Source organism: Cherax quadricarinatus, chromosome 5 (genome assembly GCF_038502225.1).
Source record: "Cherax quadricarinatus isolate ZL_2023a chromosome 5, ASM3850222v1, whole genome shotgun sequence".
In the NCBI taxonomy this organism is placed as follows: Eukaryota; Metazoa; Arthropoda; class Malacostraca; order Decapoda; family Parastacidae; genus Cherax; species Cherax quadricarinatus.
In genome coordinates, this window is record NC_091296.1 from 10752890 (window position 1) to 10775768 (window position 22879).

Consider the following 22879-nt stretch of genomic DNA (forward strand, 5'->3'; position numbering starts at 1 on the left):
CAAAACACCCACCTTAGGAGATGTTTTTACTGCTAATGGCCCTGGATGGCTTGTTATTGTTAAGGGAACGATGAACAGTGACAAAAACAAGAAAATCCTGTATTAATGTTGGTAGAATTACCCACAATATGTACATAAGTGTTAGGTAAGACACATATGCAACAGTTAGGTATCTTTATTTTGAAACGTTTCGCCTACACAGTAGGCTTCTTCAGTCGAGTACAGAAAAGTTGATAGAAGCAGAAGATACTTGGAGACGATGTAATCAGTCCATCACCCTTAAAGTTTTGAGGTGGTCAGTCCCTCAGTCTGGAGAAGAGCATTGTTCCGTTGTCTGAAACAATATGAAGTTGAAGTGACAGAATCGGGCCTTATATAGTGCCAGGAGGTGAGACGTAGGTTGATTTGGGAGGGCAGGTCCTTCTCAAACCCAGCCGTTCTCACTAGTAGAGGTTGTCGAAGTAGATGGTCTGTACCAAGATACCCTTGTGTTGCAGTGTCTGACAGAATGAACATTAAAATGGTATAAAATACCGACAGATTGTTAGGTAAGACACATATGCAACAGTTAGGTATCTTTATTTTGAAACGTTTCGCCTACACAGTAGGCTTCTTCAGTCGAGTACAGAAAAGTTGATAGAAGCAGAAGATACTTGGAGACGATGTAATCAGTCCATCACCCTTAAAGTTTTGAGGTGGTCAGTCCCTCAGTCTGGAGAAGAGCATTGTTCCGTTGTCTGAAACAATATGAAGTTGAAGTGACAGAATCGGGCCTTATATAGTGCCAGGAGGTGAGACGTAGGTTGATTTGGGAGGGCAGGTCCTTCTCAAACCCAGCCGTTCTCACTAGTAGAGGTTGTCGAAGTAGATGGTCTGTACCAAGATACCCTTGTGTTGCAGTGTCTGACAGAATGAACATTAAAATGGTATAAAATACCGACAGATTGTTAGGTAAGACACATATGCAACAGTTAGGTATCTTTATTTTGAAACGTTTCGCCTACACAGTAGGCTTCTTCAGTCGAGTACAGAAAAGTTGATAGAAGCAGAAGATACTTGGAGACGATGTAATCAGTCCATCACATCTGTCACTTCAACTTCATATTGTTTCAGACAACGGAACAATGCTCTTCTCCAGACTGAGGGACTGACCACCTCAAAACTTTAAGGGTGATGGACTGATTACATCGTCTCCAAGTATCTTCTGCTTCTATCAACTTTTCTGTACTCGACTGAAGAAGCCTACTGTGTAGGCGAAACGTTTCAAAATAAAGATACCTAACTGTTGCATATGTGTCTTACCTAACAATCTGTCGGTATTTTATACCATTTTAATGTTCATTCTGTCAGACACTGCAACACAAGGGTATCTTGGTACAGACCATCTACTTCGACAACCTCTACTAGTGAGAACGGCTGGGTTTGAGAAGGACCTGCCCTCCCAAATCAACCTACGTCTCACCTCCTGGCACTATATAAGGCCCGATTCTGTCACTTCAACTTCATATTGTTTCAGACAACGGAACAATGCTCTTCTCCAGACTGAGGGACTGACCACCTCAAAACTTTAAGGGTGATGGACTGATTACATCGTCTCCAAGTATCTTCTGCTTCTATCAACTTTTCTGTACTCGACTGAAGAAGCCTACTGTGTAGGCGAAACGTTTCAAAATAAAGATACCTAACTGTTGCATATGTGTCTTACCTAACAATCTGTCGGTATTTTATACCATTTTAATGTTCATTCTGTCAGACACTGCAACACAAGGGTATCTTGGTACAGACCATCTACTTCGACAACCTCTACTAGTGAGAACGGCTGGGTTTGAGAAGGACCTGCCCTCCCAAATCAACCTACGTCTCACCTCCTGGCACTATATAAGGCCCGATTCTGTCACTTCAACTTCATATTGTTTCAGACAACGGAACAATGCTCTTCTCCAGACTGAGGGACTGACCACCTCAAAACTTTAAGGGTGATGGACTGATTACATCGTCTCCAAGTATCTTCTGCTTCTATCAACTTTTCTGTACTCGACTGAAGAAGCCTACGGTGTAGGCGAAACGTTTCAAAATAAAGATACCTAACTGTTGCATATGTGTCTTACCTAACAATCTGTCGGTATTTTATACCATTTTAATGTTCATGTACATAAGTGCAGCTAATGTGACATTTTTATTGTGGCAACGTTTCGCTCTCCAGGAGCTTTGTCAAGCCGTTACAATGTATTGTAGCAACGTAACAACGTTACGTAACAGCTTGATAAAGCTCCTGGAGAGCGAAACGTTGCCACAATAAAAATGTCACATTAGTTGCACTTAAGAACATAACAAAGAAGGAACACTGCAACAGACCTACTGACCCATGCAGAGCACCACGACTATGGTGCTCTTCGCACCTACTCCTAGGTTGAGGGACTGATTACCTCATATTCTGTACATAGTTCTACTGTCTTCAAGTTATGTCCTAGAATTTGTATTGATAAAGCCACTGGATGTCGAAACGTCTACAATAAAGATACCCAGATGTTGCACATGTGTCTTAATCTCATGTGTTGTGAGGTAAGACACATATGCAACAGTTAGGTATCTTTATTTCGAAACGTTTCGCCTACACAGTAGGCTTCTTCAGTCGAGTACAGAAAAGTTGATAGAAGCAGAAGATACTTGAAGACGATGTAATCAGTCCATCACCCTTAAAGTTTTGAGGTGGTCAGTCCCTCAGTCTGGAGAAGAGCATTGTTCCGTTGTCTGAAACAATATGAAGTTGAAGTGACTTGGTATCTTGGTACAGACCATCAACTTCGACCTCTACTAGTGAGAACGGCTGGGTTTGAGAGGGACCTGCCCTCCCAAAGCAACCTACGTCTCACCTCCTGGCACTATATAAAGGCTCCATCCTGTCACTTCAACTTCATATTGTTTCAGACAACGGAACAATGCTCTTCTCCAGACTGAGGGACTGACCACCTCAAAACTTTAAGGGTGATGGACTGATTACATCGTCTTCAAGTATCTTCTGCTTCTATCAACTTTTCTGTACTCGACTGAAGAAGCCTACTGTGTAGGCGAAACGTTTCGAAATAAAGATACCTAACTGTTGCATATGTGTCTTACCTAACAATCTGTCGGTATTTTATACCATTTTAATGTTCAGTCTTAATCTCATCTTGTCGGTATTATATACCATTCGTACACAACTTGTCGGTATTTATTACCAAGGTTTATACCAGCAAATAGGTACCTGGGTGTTAGTTGACTGGTGTGGATCGCATCCTGGGAACAAAATTGATCTAATTTGTCCGAAATGCTCATCATAACAAGCTGCTTTCTATATAGTAGTATGTCAATGATGTCAGCTAGTAAAGTAAAAGGACACAAGTGCAACTAATGTAACATTTATTGTGGCAACGTTTCGCTCTCCAGGAGCTTTATCAAGCCATTACAAACAATACGCGGACACAGAGGGTATATAAAGGCTCAGAGTGAGGTGCAATACTAGTGAGTGCAAGAAAGGTATAAAATACCGACAATATGAAAGTTAAGACACATGTGCAACATCTGGATATCTTTATTGTAGTAGACGTTTCGCCATCCAGTGGCTTTATCAATACAGATTCTAGGACATAATAGGAAGACAGTAGAACTATATACAAAAGATGAGGTAATCAGTCCCTCGGCCTTGGAGTTAGTGTTCACAGCATCGTGGTGGAGAAGAATCTGGAGCAAAGACAAGAAGACTGGCGGTTTATATAGGCGTCAGTGGATAGGGACGGGCAGCAGACGAGGGCAAAGTCACTGGTAGGTGGGATTCCCCAGTGGAAGTAGGTCCTTCCCAAAGAGATGGGTTAGTTGCAGCAGCCGTGAAGGTCTTGTAGATGTCTGCTGCCCGTCCCTATCCACATAGGTTGGACAAATATAGAGTGGAAAGAGGCAGCTTGTTTCAGTGTTCACTCTCTGTAATGTGCTTTGTGTAGTATAACAGAATAGACTATGTGATGGCAGGGTTTACTGTTTTCAGGAGGATTCTTGCTAAGACTTCGGAGAAGGTGAAGCTGCCGTTGTTTTGTTTAATTGTATTTGAAACAGCGATCAGTGCTGATTCGAGCCACTTTCGTCTGCGGAAATTAGTTTCTTTGATCACTAATTGGGCGTCTCTGAATTTCATGAGATGATTGGTGGAATTTCGGTGTTGTACACAGGCGTTGTTCAAGTTGTCGTTCCTACATGCGTAAATGTGTTCATTGAGGCGGGTGTCGAGGTTTATTGCTGTTTCACCTACGTAAATCTTGTAAAAGGACACAAGTGCAACTAATGTGACATTTATTGTGGCAACGTTTCGCTCTCCAGGAGCTTTATCAAGCCATTACAAACAATACATGGACACAGAGGGTATATAAAGGCCATCACATAGTCTCTCCTGTTATACTACACAAGCACATTACAGAGAGTGAACACTGAAAAAAACACTTGCCTCTTTCCAGTCTATATTTGTCCAACCTATTTTTATGTTACCCAAGTAATAGCTTTTATATCCTTTTACTCATGTACGAATTAATTGCTCTTCCTTATTGTATTATTTTTGTTACTACTACTACTACTACTACTACTACTACTACTACTACTACTACTACCACCACTGGAGTTTACCTGGAGAGAGTTCCGGGGGTCAACGCCCCCGCGGCCCGGTCTGAGACCAGGCCTCCTGGTGGATCAGAGCCTGATCAACCAGGCTGTTGCTGCTGGCTGCACGCAAACCAACATACGAGCCACAGCCCGGCTGATCCGGAACTGACTTTAGGTGCTTGTCCAGTGCCAGCTTGAAGACTGCCAGGGGTCTGTTGGTAATCCCCCTTATGTGTGCTGGGAGGCAGTTGAACAGTCTCGGGCCTCTGACACTTATTGTATGGTCTCTTAACGTGCTAGTGACACCCCTGCTTTTCATTGGGGGGATGGTGCATCGTCTGCCAAGTCTTTTGCTTTCGTAGTGAGTGATTTTCGTGTGCAAGTTCGGTACTAGTCCCTCTAGGATTTTCCAGGTGTATATAATCATGTATCTCTCCCTCCTGCGTTCCAGGGAATACAGGTTTAGAAACCTCAAGCGCTCCCAGTAATTGAGGTGTTTTATCTCCGTTATGCGCGCCGTGAAAGTTCTCTGTACATTTTCTAGGTCGGCAATTTCACCTGCCTTGAAAGGTGCTGTTAGAGTGCAGCAATATTCCAGCCTAGATAGAACAAGTGACCTGAAGAGTGTCATCATGGGCTTGGCCTCCCTAGTTTTGAAGGTTCTCATTATCCATCCTGTCATTTTTCTAGCAGATGCGATTGATACAATGTTATGGTCCTTGAAGGTGAGATCCTCCGACATAATCACTCCCAGGTCTTTGACGTTGGTGTTTCGCTCTATTTTGTGACCAGAATTTGTTTTGTACTCTGATGAAGATTTAATTTCCTCATGTTTACCATATCTGAGTAATTGAAATTTCTCATCGTTGAACTTCATATTGTTTTCTGCAGCCCACTGAAAGATTTGGTTGATGTCCGCCTGGAGCCTTGCAGTGTCTGCAATGGAAGACACTGTCATGCAGATTCGGGTGTCATCTGCAAAGGAAGACACGGTGCTGTTACTGACATCCTTGTCTATGTCGGATATGGGGATGAGGAACAAGATGGGAGCGAGTACTGTGCCTTGTGGAACAGAGCTTTTCACCGTAGCTGCCTCGGACTTTACTCTGTTGACGACTACTCTCTGTGTTCTGTTAGTGAGGAAATTATAGATCCATCAACCGACTTTTCCTGTTATTCCTTTAGCGCGCATTTTGTGCGCTATTACGCCATGGTCACCACCCATCTAGAAACCCATCAGTTACACAACCCAGGGCAACATGGGTTTAGAACAGGTCGCTCCTGTCTGTCTCAACTACTGGATCACTACGACAAGGTCCTAAATGCACTAGAAGACAAAAAGAATGCAGATGTAATATATACAGACTTTGCAAAAGCCTTCGACAAGTGTGACCATGGCGTAATAGCGCACAAAATGCGCGCTAAAGGAATAACAGGAAAAGTTGGTCGATGGATCTATAATTTCCTCACTAACAGAACACAGAGAGTAGTCGTCAACAGAGTAAAGTCCGAGGCAGCTACGGTGAAAAGCTCTGTTCCACAAGGCACAGTACTAGCTCCCATCTTGTTCCTCATCCTCATATCCGACATAGACAAGGATGTCAGCCACAGCACCGTGTCTTCCTTTGCAGATGACACCCGAATCTGCATGACAGTGTCTTCCATTGCAGACACTGCAAGGCTCCAGGCGGACATCAACCAAATCTTTCAGTGGGCTGCAGAAAACAATATGAAGTTCAACGATGAGAAATTTCAATTACTCAGATATGGTAAACATGAGGAAATTAAATCTTCATCAGAGTACAAAACAAATTCTGGCCACAAAATAGAGCGAAACACCAACGTCAAAGACCTGGGAGTGATTATGTCGGAGGATCTCACCTTCAAGGACCATAACATTGTATCAATCGCATCTGCTAGAAAAATGACAGGATGGATAATGAGAACCTTCAAAACTAGGGAGGCCAAGCCCATGATGACACTCTTCAGGTCACTTGTTCTATCTAGGCTGGAATATTGCTGCACTCTAACAGCACCTTTCAAGGCAGGTGAAATTGCCGACCTAGAAAATGTACAGAGAACTTTCACGGCGCGCATAACGGAGATAAAACACCTCAATTACTGGGAGCGCTTGAGGTTTCTAAACCTGTATTCCCTGGAACGCAGGAGGGAGAGATACATGATTATATACACCTGGAAAATCCTAGAGGGACTAGTACCGAACTTGCACACGAAAATCACTCACTACGAAAGCAAAAGACTTGGCAGACGATGCACCATCCCCCCAATGAAAAGCAGGGGTGTCACTAGCACGTTAAGAGACCATACAATAAGTGTCAGGGGACCGAGACTGTTCAACTGCCTCCCAGCACACATAAGGGGGATTACCAACAGACCCCTGGCAGTCTTCAAGCTGGCACTGGACAAGCACCTAAAGTCAGTTCCTGATCAGCCGGGCTGTGGCTCGTACGTTGGTTTGCGTGCAGCCAGCAGCAACAGCCTGGTTGATCAGGCGCTGATCCACCAGGAGGCCTGGTCACAGACCGGGCCGCGGGGGCGTTGACCCCCGAAACTCTCTCCAGGTAAACTCCAGGTAAACTCCAGGTCACACTTGTCGAAGGCTTTTGCAAAGTCTGTATATATTACATCTGCATTCTTTTTGTCTTCTTGTGCATTTAGGACCTTGTCGTAGTGATCCAGTAGTTGAGACAGACAGGAGCGACCTGTTCTAAACCCATGTTGCCCTGGGTTGTGTAACTGATGGGATTCTAGATGGGTGGTGATCTTGCTTCTTAGGACCCTTTCAAAGATTTTTTTGATATGGGATGTTAGTGCTATTGGTCTGTAGTTCTTTGCTGTTGCTTTACTGCCCCCTTTGTGGAGTGGGGCTATGTCTGTTGTTTTTAGTAACTGAGGGACGACCCCCGTGTCCATGCTCCCTCTCCATAGGATGGAAAAAGCTCGTGATAGGGGCTTCTTGCAGTTCTTGATGAACACAGAGTTCCATGAGTCTGGCCCTGGGGCAGAGTGCATGGGCATGTCATTTATCGCCTGTTCGAAGTCATTTGGCGTCAGGATAACATCGGATAGGCTTGTGTTAATCAAATTTTGTGGCTCTCTCATAAAAAATTCATTTTGATCTTCGACTCTCAGTCTGGTCAGAGGCTTGCTAAAAACTGAGTCATATTGGGACTTGAGTAGCTCACTCATTTCCTTGCTGTCATCTGTGTAGGACCCATCTTGTTTAAGTAGGGGCCCAATACTGGGCGTTGTTCTCGATTTTGATTTGGCATAGGAGAAGAAATACTTTGGGTTTCTTTCGATTTCATTTATAGCTTTTAGTTCTTCCCGCGATTCCTGACTCCTAAAGGATTCTTTTAGCTTAAGTTCGATGCTTGCTATTTCTCTGACCAGTGTCTCCCTGCGCATTTCAGATATATTGACCTCTTTTAGCCGCTCTGTTATTCTTTTCCGTCGCCTGTAAAGGGAGCGCCTGTCTCTTTCTATTTTACATCTACTCCTCCTTTTTCTTAGAGGAATAAGCCTTGTGCATACATCGAGTGCCACCGAGTTAATCTGTTCTAGGCATAAGTTTGGGTCTGTGTTGCTTAGTATATCTTCCCAGCTTATATCGGTTAGGACTTGGTTTACTTGGTTCCACTTTATGTTTTTGTTATTGAAGTTGAATTTGGTGAATGCTCCCTCGTGACTAGTCTCATTTTGTCGGTCTGGGGCTCCTCGCATACATGTCCGAACCTCAATTATGTTGTGATCTGAGTATATTGTTTTTGATATGGTGACATTTCTTATCAGATCATCATTGTTAGTGAATATGAGGTCTAGTGTATTCTCCAGTCTAGTAGGCTCTATTATTTGCTGGTTTAAATTGAATTTTGTGCAGAGATTTAAAAGCTCGTGTGAGTGTGAGTTTTCATCAGAGCTGCCTCCTGGTGTTATTACTGCAACAATATTATTTGCTATATTCCTCCATTTTAGGTGCCTTAAGTTGAAATCCCCCAGGAGCAAGATGTTGGGTGCAGGAGCTGGAAGATTTTCCAGACAGTGGTCAATTTTTAACAGCTGTTCCTGGAATTGCTGGGATGTTGCATCCGGAGGCTTGTAGACTACCACAATGACTAGGTTTTGGTTCTCGACCTTTACTGCTAAAACTTCCACTACGTCATTTGAGGCATTAAGCAGTTCTGTGCAAACAAGTGACTCTGCAATGTACAGGCCAACCCCCCCCTTTTGCCTGTTCACTCTGTCACATCTGTATAGGTTGTAACCTGGGATCCATATTTCATTGTCCAAGTGATCCTTTATGTGGGTCTCAGTGAAAGCCGCGAACATTGCCTTTGCCTCTGCAAGCAGTCCACGGATGAAAGGTATTTTGTTGTTTGTTGCTGGCTTTAGACCCTGTATATTTGCAAAGAAGAATGTTATCGGACTGGTGGTATTGTTGGTACTGGGGGGGGATTTTTTTTCCGGCATTAGTATCCGTATCTGTTGGTTTGGAGTGGAGGCCATCGACTGTGGTTCATGTGTCCATGTATTGTTTGTAATGGCTTGATAAAGCTCCTGGAGAGCGAAACGTTGCCACAATAAATGTCACATTAGTTGCACTTGTGTCCTTTTACTTTACATATTGTCGGTAATTCTACCAACTTTATTACGTAAATCTTGTCACAGCCTCCACAGGGTATAGTGTAAACTCCTGCATTGACTGGTTCGTGGTGCTTGGATTTTGTCCTGGTTGGATCCTTTATTGAAGTGCTAGAAGCGATGGCGACTCTGGTGTTAGCTTGTGCAAGTACTTTAGAAACGTTCAGTGCAACCTGGCTGTTGGGAAGAATTATAACTTTGTTGGGAGTGGTGTTGATGCGTGGAGAATTAATGATCTGAAGAGCTCTTTTCTTGCAGTCTTTGATGAAAAAAGAAGGAAAATGTAACTCAGTGAATGTTTGGTGAATGTATGTACATTCCTCGTCAAGAAACTCAGGACTACAAATTCGGTATGCTCTTAGGAAAAACCCGATGATGATGCCTCTTTTGGTCTTGGTATCTTGACTGGAATAGAAGTGTGTGAGATCATTTTTATTGGTGGGTTTCCGATAAACTTGAAATATTAGGTTGTTGTCTTTGTGAATGAGGACGTCGAGGAAAGGTAGCTTGTCATTGGACTCTTCTTCTAGTGTAAACTGGATCGCCGGTTCAACTGCGTTGAGCCTTGCCTGAAGATCCCGTACATCAAAACGTTTTGGAGTTATTACGAGGACATCGTCCACGTAACGTAACCAAGTGACGCTTGAAGGGATGATGTTGGCGAAGTGTTCGGACTCTAGGTGTTCCACGTATAAGTTGGCTATGACGGCACTTATGGGGGACCCCATTCCCATGCCGTAGGTTTGTTTGTAGAGCTTGTTATTGAAAGAAAAACAGTTGAAATTAACACAGAGTTCAATCAAGTCAACAAAATCTCTGGGAGGTAGAGGAAGAATAAGGTCCTGATTGACTTTACGTCGTAGAACCTCGATTGCTTTTTTTTTTTTGGTGTGTACTTTTGTGAAGAGGGAAGTCACATCCAAACTGCTTAGTTTCTTGTTACGGATGGAGAGGTTACGGATGCGGTTGAGAAGGTCGCCTGAGTGTTTAAGATGAGCGGGGCTGATGGTCCCCAGAAGGCAGGAAAGATGTTTGGCAAGAACTCCGGCTAGTTTGTGTGGAGCACTGCCTATTCCTGACGTGATAGGTCTGAGAGGAATATTGTGTTTATGGGTCTTGGGCAAGGCTCAACGCAGTTGAACCGGCGATCCAGTTTACACTAGAAGAAGAGTCCAATGACAAGCTACCTTTCCTCGACGTCCTCATTCACAAAGTAGACAACAACCTAAGATTTCAAGTTTATCGGAAACCCACCATTAAAAATGATCTCACACACTTCTATTCCAGTCAAGATACCAAGACCAAAAGAGGCATCATCATCGGGTTTTTCCTAAGAGCATACCGAATTTGTAGTCCTGAGTTTCTTGACGAGGAATGTACATACATTCACCAAACATTCACTGAGTTACATTTTCCTTCTTTTTTTCATCAAAGACTGCAAGAAAAGAGCTCTTCAGATCATTAATTCTCCACGCATCAACACCACTCCCAACAAAGTTATAATCCTTCCCAACAGCCAGTTTGCACTGAACGTTTCTAAAGTACTTGCACAAGCTAACACCAGAGTCGCCATCGCTTCTAGCACTTCAATAAAGGATCCAACCAGGACAAAATCCAAGCACCACGAACCAGTCAATGCAGGAGTTTACACTATACCCTGTGGAGGCTGTGACAAGATTTACGTAGGTGAAACAGCAATAAACCTCGACACCCGCCTCAATGAACACATATACGCATGTAGGAACGATAACTTGAACAACGCCTTTGTACAACACCGAAATTCCACCAATCATCTCATGAAATTCAGAGACGCCCAATTAGTGATCAAAGAAACTAATTTCCGCAGACGAAAGTGGCTCGAATCAGCACTGATCGCTGTTTCAAATACAATTAAACAAAACAACGGCAGCTTCACCTTCTCCGAAGTCTTAGCAAGAATCCTCCTGAAAACAGTAAACCCTGCCATCACATAGTCTATTCTGTTATACTACACAAAGCACATTACAGAGAGTGAACACTGAAACAAGCTGCCTCTTTCCACTCTATATTTGTCCAACCTATTTTTATGTTACCCAAGTAATAGCTTTTATATCCTTTTACTCATGTACGAATTAACTGCTCTACCATATTGTATTACTTTTGTCACTACCACCACCACTACTACTACTACTACTACTACCACTACCACTAGTGAACATCGATATGGTACCTCACTAGTATTGCACCTCACTCTGAGCCTTTATATACCCTCTATGTCCGCGTATTGTTTGTAATGGCTTGATAAAGCTCCTGGAGAGCGAAACGTTGCCACAATAAATGTCACATTAGTTGCACTTGTGTCCTTTTACTTTACATATTGTCGGTAATTCTACCAACTTTATTACGATGTCAGCTAGGACTGTATACCTTGTACATGTACTTGTAGAAATAAAGAGTATTATAAAATAACTTCCCCTCAAGGGAGGTTCCTTGATGCTGGTGAGGGGCTCTTGGTCTAGGGAATTGGATCTGTGCTCCAGTTCCCTAAATTGGCCCGGTGGCCTGGTGGCTAAAGCTCCCGCTTCACACACGGAGGGCCCGGGTTCGATTCCCGGCGGGTGGAAACATTTCGACACGTTTCCTTACACCTATTGTCCTGTTCACCTAGCAGCAAATAGGTACCTGGGTGTTAGTCGACTGGTGTGGGTCGCATCCTGGGGGACAAGATTAAGGACCCCAATGGAAATAAGTTAGACAGTCCTCGATGACGCACTGACTTTCTTGGGTTATCCTGGGTGGCTAACCCTCCGGGGTTAAAAATCCGAACGAAATCTTATCTCTCTTATCTTATCTTAATGCCTCCCATCCTCCCCTCATGCGCTGGATAATCCTATGGGTTTAGCGCTCCCCCATGATTACATTATTATTATAATAAAAAAGAAGCGCTAAGCCACAAGGACTATACAGCACCCCCATGATTATAGTAATATATATATAAAAAAAAAATAACTTTTGAAACACTTCTCGGCCGGGAGTCCAGCACACAAACTCTTCCAGCGATCAACAGCAAACTCCTGCTTGTCACCAATTAACGAACTCACCCAGCGATCAATATCATCCTCTTCTTCTTTTTATTATTATTATTATTATGATTATTATTATTATTATTATTATTAATACATTCATGGGGAGTGCTAAATACATAAAGGATCATATTATCATATTCATTGGGAGCGCTAAATCTGTAGGGGTCATATATCGCCTAGGGAAACAGGAAGCAGTCAGAGGTCTATCCAAGAAAGTGGAGATAAAATCCAATTTCTTGGATGAAGAGCCCTTGTCGGCATCAAGGAACCTCTCCAGAGATGGGCCAAATTTTTCCGAATTTTCCTCATATCAATTTTTCTCCTTTAAAATGTCATATAATGTTAATATTCATTTGTTTGTTTACTGGTCTTTAATGTGAATATATCGCCTTTTTCTTTTGTTAAATATATTTAACGTACAAAAAAAACTGTTGAAAATAAATTTTAAAAGCAAAATGTCATTTAGAATGATCATTTGCTTCGCTAATAAAGTTTGTTAGGAATGTATAAGTCACTGTCAGTGGTTACCATGGTTACTGCTGCAGTTCCAAAAAATTCTAAACCAATCTTATTTATGAAAACAACTTAAAAGTAAATCAATGATAATTTAGCGTGAATAGTTGCATTAATTCGTCTACATAAATAATAGCCATTTTAAAATAACCTCCTAATATTTTTAGTAATTTTATTACGAAACAATTGAAGAGTTGTAAAGTGTAAGTGAGGGAGGTACAGCAAACAGTGATCCCTTAGTTGGTCTGCAGTGTCACTCATCTGGCCCTCAGTGTCCCCTCACCTGGCCGTCAGTGTCCCCTCACCTGGCCCTCAGTGTCCCCTCACCTGGCCGTCAGTGTCCCCTCACCTGGCCCTCAGTGTCCCCTCACCTGGCCGTCAGTGTCCCCTCACCTGGCCCTCAGTGTCCCCTCACCTGGCCGTCAGTGTCCCCTCACCTGGCCCTCAGTGTCCCCTCACCTGGCCGTCAGTGTCCCCTCACCTGGCCCTCAGTGTCCCCTCACCTGATCCTCAGTGTCCCCTCACCTGATCCTCAGTGTCCCCTCACCTGGCCGTCAGTGTCCCCTCACCTGGCCGTCAGTGTCCCCTTACCTGGCAGTCAGTGTCCCCTCACCTGATCCTCAGTGTCCCCTCACCTGGCCGTCAGTGTCCCCTCACCTGGCCGTCAGTGTTCCCTCACCTGGCCGTCAGTGTCCCCTCACCTGGCCGTCAGTGTCCCCTCACCTGGCCGTCAGTGTCCCCTCACCTGGCCGTCAGTGTCCCCTCACCTGGCCGTCAGTGTCACTCACCTGGCCGTCAGTGTCCCCTCACCTGGCCGTCAGTGTCCCCTCACCTGGCTGTCAGTGTCCCCTCACCTGGCCGTCAGTGTCCCCTCACCTGATCCTCAGTGTCCCCTCACCTGATCCTCAGTGTCCCCTCACCTGATCCTCAGTGTCCCCTCACCTGGCCGTCAGTGTCCCCTCACCTGGCCGTCAGTGTCCCCTCACCTGGCAGTCAGTGTCCCCTCACCTGGTCCTCAGTGTCCCCTCACCTGGCCGTCAGTGTCCCCTCACCTGGCCGTCAGTGTTCCCTCACCTGGCCGTCAGTGTCCCCTCACCTGGCCGTCAGTGTCCCCTCACCTGGCCGTCAGTGTCCCCTCACCTGGCCGTCAGTGTCCCCTCACCTGGCCGTCAGTGTCCCCTCACCTGGCCGTCAGTGTCCCCTCACCTGGCCGTCAGTGTCCCCTCACCTGGCCGTCAGTGTCCCCTCACCTGGCAGTCAGTGTCCCCTCACCTGATCCTCAGTGTCCCCTCACCTGGCCGTCAGTGTCCCCTCACCTGGCCGTCAGTGTTCCCTCACCTGGCCGTCAGTGTCCCCTCACCTGGCCGTCAGTGTCCCCTCACCTGGCCGTCAGTGTCCCCTCACCTGGCCGTCAGTGTCACTCACCTGGCCGTCAGTGTCCCCTCACCTGGCCGTCAGTGTCCCCTCACCTGGCCGTCAGTGTCCCCTCACCTGGCCGTCAGTGTCCCCTCACCTGATCCTCAGTGTCCCCTCACCTGATCCTCAGTGCCCCCTCACCTGATCCTCAGTGTCCCCTCACCTGATCCTCAGTGTCCCCTCACCTGATCCTCAGTGTCCCCTCACCTGATCCTCAGTGTCCCCTCACCTGATCCTCAGTGTCCCCTCACCTGATCCTCAGTGTCCCCTCACCTGATTCTCAGTGTCCCCTCACCTGATCCTCGTGTCCCCTCACCTGATTCTCAGTGTCCCCTCACCTGATTCTCAGTGTCCCCTCACCTGATTCTCAGTGTCCCCTCACCTGATTCTCAGTGTCCCCTCACCTGATTCTCAGTGTCCCCTCACCTGATTCTCAGTGTCCCCTCACCTGATTCTCAGTGTCCCCTCACCTGATCCTCAGTGTCCCCTCACCTGATCCTCAGTGTCCTCTCACCTGATCCTCAGTGTCCCCTCACCTGATCCTCAGTGTCCCCTCACCTGATTCTCAGTGTCCCCTCACCTGATCCTGTGTCCCCTCACTGGCCCTCAGTGTCCCCTCACCTGATCCTGTGTCCCCTCACCTGATCCTCAGTGTCCCCTCACCTGATCCTCAGTGTCCCCTCACCTGATCCTCAGTGTCCCCTCACTGGCCCTCTGTCCCCTCACCTGATCCTCAGTGTCCCCTCACCTGATCCTCAGTGTCCCCTCACTGGCCCTAAGCAAGTGACAACTTCAACGCATATTTTTTTTTTTTTGTCTCGGATATACATGATAGAAACTGCTCATGATAAATTATATTTATCACAAGCAGGGTAAAACAGCCTAATCTTATTTATAAAATTTTATTTATAATTATTTAAAAGTTTTCATGGTGAATTGTCTTATGCATATCTAACATGCCTCCTTTTATTGAATTCATTGCATATGACTGGTTGCATTCTTGGCAAGAAATTTCATGTACAGAGAGAGAGAGAGAGAAGAAAGGATGATGGGAGGGATCAAACTGAAGGGGAGAGAGAGTGTGAGGATACATTATTTTCCTTCATATAATATTTTCCATGGAATTCTAACTTATAACGACAGAATGGGAGATGACAAAGGTTGTGTACTTGAGATTCATTGGGAAGGTCTTAATTAATGTATACGAGGAAACTCGAGGGCTGAGATCACTGCCCTGAGGCACCATTATGATGTAATAATATTGGTAGAATTACCAACAATATGTTAGGTAAATGGGCACAATTGCAACAAATGTGACATTTTTTCCATTAGTTGCACCTGTATCTTTTTATTTAACACCCTGATGTCGAATTTATGAGGTTATGTCATTGATGGAGACATATTTGTGTCTGCTGTTAAGACAGGACATTGTGATGCAAATGATGAATCATGACTACTGTGATCCTACAGAATGCTGGTGTATTTATAGTATTAAAGAATTCTAATTAAGATTATTTCAAATCACAGCAGGAACAAGAGCAAAATTAATAACTCTTGCAACAGCAACAGAAAGAGCAACTTAAAAACCTATAATTCCCACAAGCACAACAAGGTCACCAATTAGCTTCTACAACACTAGCAGCATTAACATCATCTACAACCACTGCAACTATTAAACCATTATGTCGCTACGTGCACTACCTCTACAGTTCCTTAACTTGGGAGGGGAGATGATGTATATTATTGACCAGAGACTTCGTGCACAAAATATCGTGCCTGATCGAGCTGCTAAAGGTCAGTGATTGCTTTATCATCTCACTAATATTTATTTGAATGAATTAACATTTGTTTCATTTTATCTAAATCTTGTTCCACCGGGTGGCCTGGTGGCTAAAGCTCCCGCTTCACACACGGAGGGCCCGGGTTCGATTCCCGGCGGGTGGAAACATTCGACACGTTTCCTTACACCTGTTGTCCTGTTCACCTAGCAGCAAATAGGTACCTGGGTGTTAGTCGACTGGTGTGGGTCGCATCCTGGGGGACAAGATTAAGGACCCCAATGGAAATAAGTTAGACAGTCCTCGATGACGCACTGACTTTCTTGGGTTATCCTGGGTGGCTAACCCTCCAGGGTTAAAAATCCAAACGAAATCTTATCTTATCTTATCTCCTTTATTTTAATAAGGGCATACAATACCAACAAGCAAGATAAGATAAGATTTTGTTCAGATTTTTAACCCCAGAGGGTTAGCCACCCAGGATAACCCAAGAAAGTCATTGCGTCATCGAGGACTGTAACTTATTTCCATTGGGGTCCTTAATCTTGTCCCCCAGGATGCGACCCACACCAGTCGATTAACACCCAGGTACCTATTTGCTGCTAGGTGAACAGGACAATAGGTGTAAGGAAACGTGTCGGAATTTCCACCCCCCGGGAATCGAACCCGGGCCCTCCGTGTGTGAAGCGGGAGTTTTAGCCACCAGACCACCGGGCCAGACATGTGTAATAGTTGGGGTCTCTTGTTAAAATGCTTCAACTATGATGATAACCAAGTATTGTATGTGTGCCTTATTCATCTCATTTATACAGAACACAGCAAGGAGCTCATGGCTCATTGTAGTGCCTTGGACCTACCTTTGATCCTGGTACCTCCACATTAGTCAGCTAATGCTCTCTGTACTCTTTTTAACTCTATACCTTTAACCATTTTTTAAGTTTAATTTACTCTCTCATCACACCTTACTCTCACACAAATATCACCAGTTTCATGTTTTTTCCTCACGTTATTATTGTTACAAAGGAATCATACAGCATCTAGGTGAGCAGGAGGCATTAAGGTTTGATCTAAGGGGAGCACAGGTCCAATTCCTTGGAACAAAAGCCCTTCACCAACTTCAAGGAACCTCCCTTGAAGGGTTACAAGCCCCAGCTATGGTTGGACATACCTGGTGAGTCGTGACCACCTACTCAAGCTATTGCTACTTTATGTGTATATATATATATATAATTTTTTTTTTTTCAACAAGTCGGCCATCTCCCACCGAGGCAGGGTGACCCAAAAATGACAGAAAATCCCCAAAAAGAAAATGCTTTCATCATCATTCAACACTTTCACCACACTCACACATTATCACTGTTTTTGCAGAGGTGCTCAGAATACAACAGTTCAGAAGCATATAGGTATAAAGATACACAACATATCCCTCCATATATATATATATATATATATATATATATATATATATATATATATATATATATATATATATATATATATATCGTGCCTAATAGGTAAAACTGGTCAGCTAGTAAGAACTCATTTAAAATTAAGTCTTTTCTAAAATTTTCTCTTACAAGTTTAAAGATATATATTTTTTCATTTATGCTAATGTAAAAATTAATATTTTTTTACCAAAAGAACCTTAAAAAAATTTTCTAGCCTTATTATAACAAGCACAATTTAATTTAGCCAAATCCAACTAAATATGTTTTAGATAAGTTTACAGTAATTTAATAATAAACAAATACAGTGGACCCCCGCTTAACGATCACCTCCAAATGCGACCAATTATGTAAGTGTATTTATGTAAGTGCTTTTGTACGTGTATGTTTGGGGGTCTGAAATGGACTAATCTACTTCACAATATTCCTTATGGGAAAAAATTCGGTCAGTACTGGCACCTGAACATACTACTGGAATGAAAAAAGTTCGTTAACCGGGGGTCCACTGTACAATGAAATATATTTTCGTTAGGTTCAGAATGATCTTTTGCGAAATTATTATATACACAAATTTTTGCTTGCCTTATTTGGCAAGAAGAGTGTTGCTATTTAAGCCAAAATCGCAAGTTTTACCAATTCTGCATGATGTGTATATATATACATACATACATACACACACACACACAGAGGTAGGGATACCTGAAAAAGAAGAAACACTTTCATCATCATTCACTCTATTAATGTCTTGCCAGAGGCACACCTACACTATACATAGTTAAAAACTGCAACATATCAACACCCCTCCTTCAGAGCGCATACAATGTACTTTCCACCTCCAGGACTCAAGACCGGCTAACTGGTTTACCAGAATCCCTTCATAAATGTTACTTTGCTTACATTCCAACAGTATGTCATGTCATAATAACCATATTTCTCCATTCCTATCTAACATGCTCACACACGTTTACTGGAAGTCCAAGCCACTTGAACACAAAACCTTCTTTACCTCCTTCCCTCCGTCGAACCTTTCCTATGATGATCCCTACCTCCACCTTCCTTCCACTACAGATTTATATGCCCTCCAAGTCATTCTATTTTATTCCAGCGTCTCTAAATGTCCAAACCACCTCAACAACCCCTCCTCAGCCCTCTGGATAATACTTTCAGAAACCCTGCACCTCCTCCTAATCTCCATGTTATGGATTCTCTGCATTATATTCACATTGCACATTGCCCTCAGACATGACATCTCCACTGCCTCCAGTCTTCTCCTTGTTGTAACATTCACCACCCATGCTTAGCATCCATATAAGTGTGTTGGTTCCACTATGCTCTCATACATTCCCCTCTTTGCTTCCATGGATAACATTGTCTCTACACACTCCTCAGTGCACCACTCGCCTTTTTCCCCTGAATTCTGTGATTCACCTCATTTTTCATAGACCCATCTCCTGACAAGTCCACTCCCAAATATCTGAAAACATTCACTTCCTTCATACTCCCTCCCTCTAATCTGATATCCAATCTTTAATTCAATTTTTTGTTATCCTCATCACCTTGCTCTTTCTTACATTCACTTTTAATTTCCTTTTTTTACATACCCTTCCAGACTTGGCCACCAACCTCTGCAACTTCTCTTCAGAATCTCCCAAAAGCAGTGCCATTGGCAAAAAGCATCTGTGACAACTCTCACTTTATGTTATATTTTTTATCTCTTAATATCACACCTTTTGTCAACACCTGAGGATTCACTTCTCCTACAACTCCATATATAATTTTTTAACACGTCGGCCATCTCCCACCAAGGCAGGGTGACCCAAAAAAGAAACACTTTGACCATCACTCAATCACTGTCTTTACAGAGGCACACAAATATGATAGTTTGAACTGTGAAAAGTTTTGATGTCCGAAACAGTATTTCCCAGGCTTTAATTATCAACCTCACACACACTGGAAGATGTTGAACTGACTTTTCCAAGTCTCAGAGAGTTACGTCAATGTCAAAGGTAACTTCAGAGCACTTTTTAAATAGGGCTTTCCTGTAAAGTTATTTTTACAGCTAAATGTAAACAAGCTGGCATGTTCGGACTCCAGAAATATGTTTAAAGACAGGGTAAATTTTTTTCCGAATAAAATTGTTTGGACTCTGGTTTGTTTGAGGTCCAGTACATACATACATACATACGTGTAAATACATGACAAGACAGTGATAGTGTGAATGTTGGTCAGTTTCTTTTACGGGTCACCTTGCCTTGGTGGGAGGTGGCCAGTGTGTTAAATATAAACACACAGTGAGAGTGAGAGTGTGAGTGTGTGTGTGAGTGTGTGTGTGAGTGTGTGTGTGAGTGTGTGTGTACTCACCTAATTGTACTCACCTAATTGTGATTGCAGGGGTCGATACTCAGCTCCTGGCCCCGCCTCTTCACTGATCGCTACTGGGTCCTCTCTCTCTCTGCTTCCTGAGCTTTGTCATACCTCTTCTTAAAACTATGTATGGTTCCTGCCTCCACTACTTCACTTGCTAGGCTATTCCACTTGCTGACAACTCTATGACTGAAGAAATACTTCCTAACGTCCCTGTGACTCGTCTGAGTCTTCAGCTTCCAGTTGTGACCCCTTGTCCCTGTGTCCCCTCTCTGGAACATCCTATCTCTGTCCACCTTGTCTATTCCCTGCAGTATCTTGTATGTCGTTATCATGTCTCCCCTGACCCTTCTGTCCTCCAGTGTCGTCAGTCCGATTTCCCTTAACCTTTCCTCGTACGACATTCCCTTGAGCTCTGGGACTAGCCTTGTTGCAAACCTTTGTACTTTCTCTAACTTCTTGACGTGCTTGACCAGGTGTGGGTTTCAGACTGGTGCTGCATACTCCAGTATGGGCCTAACATACACAGTGTACAGTGTCTTGAACGATTCTTTATTAAGGTATCGGAACGCTATTCTCAGGTTTGCCAGGCGCCCGTATGCTGCAGCGGTTATTTGGTTGATGTGTGCCTCCGGTGATGTGCTCGGTGTTATGGTCACCCCAAGGTCTTTCTCCCTGAGTGAGGTCTGTAGTCTTTGTCCACCTAGCCTATACTCTGTCTGCGGTCTTCTTTGCCCCTCCCCAATCTTCATGACTTTGCATTTGGCTGGATTGAATTCGAGAAGCCAGTTACTGGACCACATGTCCAGCCTCTCCAGGTCTCTTTGCAGTCCTGCCTCATCCTCGTCCGATTTAATTCTTCTCATCAACTTCACGTCATCTGCGAACAGGGACACTTCAGAGTCTATTCCTTCCATCATGTCGTTCACATATATCAAAAATAGCACTGGTCCTAGAATTGACCCCTGTGGGACCCCGCTCGTAACAGGCGCCCACTGTAATACCTCTTCACGTACCATGACTCGTTGCTGCCTCCCTGTCAGGTATTCCCTTATCCATTGCAGTACCCTCCCTTTTACGTGCGCCTGATCCTCCAGCTTCTGCACTAATCTCTTGTGGGGAACTGTGTCAAAGGCCTTCCTGCAGTCTAGGAAAACGCAATCTACCCACCCCTCTCTCTCGTGTCTTACTTCTGTTATCTTGTCATAAAACTCCAGGAGGTTTGTGATACAAGATTTGCCTTCCATGAACCCATGCTGGTTTTCATTTATAATCTTGTTCCTTTCCAGGTGTTTGACCACTCTCCTCCTGATAATCTTCTCCATGACTTTGCACACAATACATGTCAGAGACACAGGTCTGTAGTTTAGTGCCTCGTTTCTGTTTCCTTTCTTAAATATGGGGTCTACATTAGCTGTCTTCCATTTCTCAGGTAGTTGCCCAGTTGTGTGTGTGTGTGTGTGTACTCACCTAGTTGAGGTTGCAGGGGTCGAGTCCAAGCTCCTGGCTCCACCTCTTCACTGGTCGCTACTAGGTCACTCCCTGAACCATGAGCTTTATCGTACCTCTGCTTAAAGCTATGTATGGATCCTGCCTCCACTACATCGCTTCCTAAACTATTCCACTTCCTGACTACTCTAAGGCTGAAGAAATACTTCCTAACATCCTTGTGATTCATCTGTGTCTTCAGCTTCCAACTGTGTCCCCGTGTTGCTGTGTCCAGTCTCTGGAACATCCTGTCTTTGTCCACCTTGTCAATTCCTCTCAGTATTTTGTAAGTCGTTATCATGTCCCCCCTATCTCTCCTGTCCTCCAGTGTCGTCAGGTTGATTTCCCTTAACCTCTCCTCATAGGACATACCTCTTAGCTCTGGGACTAGTCTTGTTGCAAACCTTTGCACTTTTTCTGGTTTCTTTACATGCTTGGCTAGGTGTGGGTTCCAAACTGGTGCCGCATACTCCAACATGGGCCTAATGTACACGGTGTACAGGGTCCTGAACGATTCCTTATTAAGATGTCGGAATGCTGTTCTGAGGTTTGCCAGGCGCCCATATGCTGCAGCAGTTATTTGGTTGATGTGCACTTCAGGAGATGTACCTGGTGTTATACTCACCCCAAGATCTTTTTCCTTGAGTGAGGTTTGTAGTCTCTGGCCCCCTAGACTGTACTCTGTCTGCAGTCTTCTTTGCCCTTCCCCAATCTTCATGACTTTGCACTTGGTGGGATTGAACTCCAGGAGCCAATTGCTGGACCAGGTCTGCAGCCTGTCCAGATCCCTTTGTAGTTCTGCCTGGTCTTCGATCGAATGAATTCTTCTCATCAACTTCACGTCATCTGCAAACAGGGACACCTCGGAGTTTATTCCTTCCGTCATGTCATTCACAAATACATAACAGAAACAGCACTGGTCCTAGGACTGACCCCTGTGGGACCCCGCTGGTCACAGGTGCCCACTCTGACACCTTGCCACGTACCAATACTCGCTGCTGTCTTCCTGACAAGTATTCCTTGATCCATGGTAGTGCCTTCCCTGTTATCCCTGCTTGGTCCACCAGTTAGTTAGTTAGTTACCATTTTGTACTAGGCACATGTTGATTAGACACTAGGCCCGTTGTATGTTGTGTGTGTGTGAGATATATATATATATATATATATATATATATATATATATACAGTGGACCATCGCATAACACTATTAATCCATTCCCGAGAGCTCAATGTTAGGCGAAATTATCGTTAGGCGAATTAATTTTCCCTATAAGAAATAATGGAAATCAAATTAATCCATTCCTGACACCCCAAAGTATAAACAAAAAAAAATTTTTACATGAAACATTAATTTTAATACACACAAACTGAAGAAGACATGCACAGTTACATGACACTTACCCTTATTGAAGATCTGGTGATGATTGATGGGATGAGAGGAGGGGAGACTGTGGATGGTGTTAGAATTTTAGAAGGGAAATCCCCTTCCATTAGAACTTGAGGTGGCAAGTCCTTTCCTGGG

General features: G+C 44.0%; 2 protein-coding genes across 5 annotated transcripts in view; both read left to right on the plus strand.

Moving 5' to 3' along the window:
* LOC128684844 (phosducin-like protein) overlaps positions 1-22879 on the plus strand; it is a 372671-nt gene that overhangs the window by 317104 nt on the left and 32688 nt on the right. The window lies entirely within an intron of this gene.
* Positions 15450-22879, plus strand: part of OSCP1 (Organic solute carrier partner 1) — a 29843-nt gene continuing 22413 nt past the window's right edge. Inside the window, exon 1 of the mRNA XM_070105076.1 lies at positions 15450-16076. Within this exon, the coding sequence (XP_069961177.1) occupies positions 15965-16076 (112 nt within the window). The 5' untranslated portion in view covers positions 15450-15964. The remainder of the gene's footprint in view (positions 16077-22879) is intronic.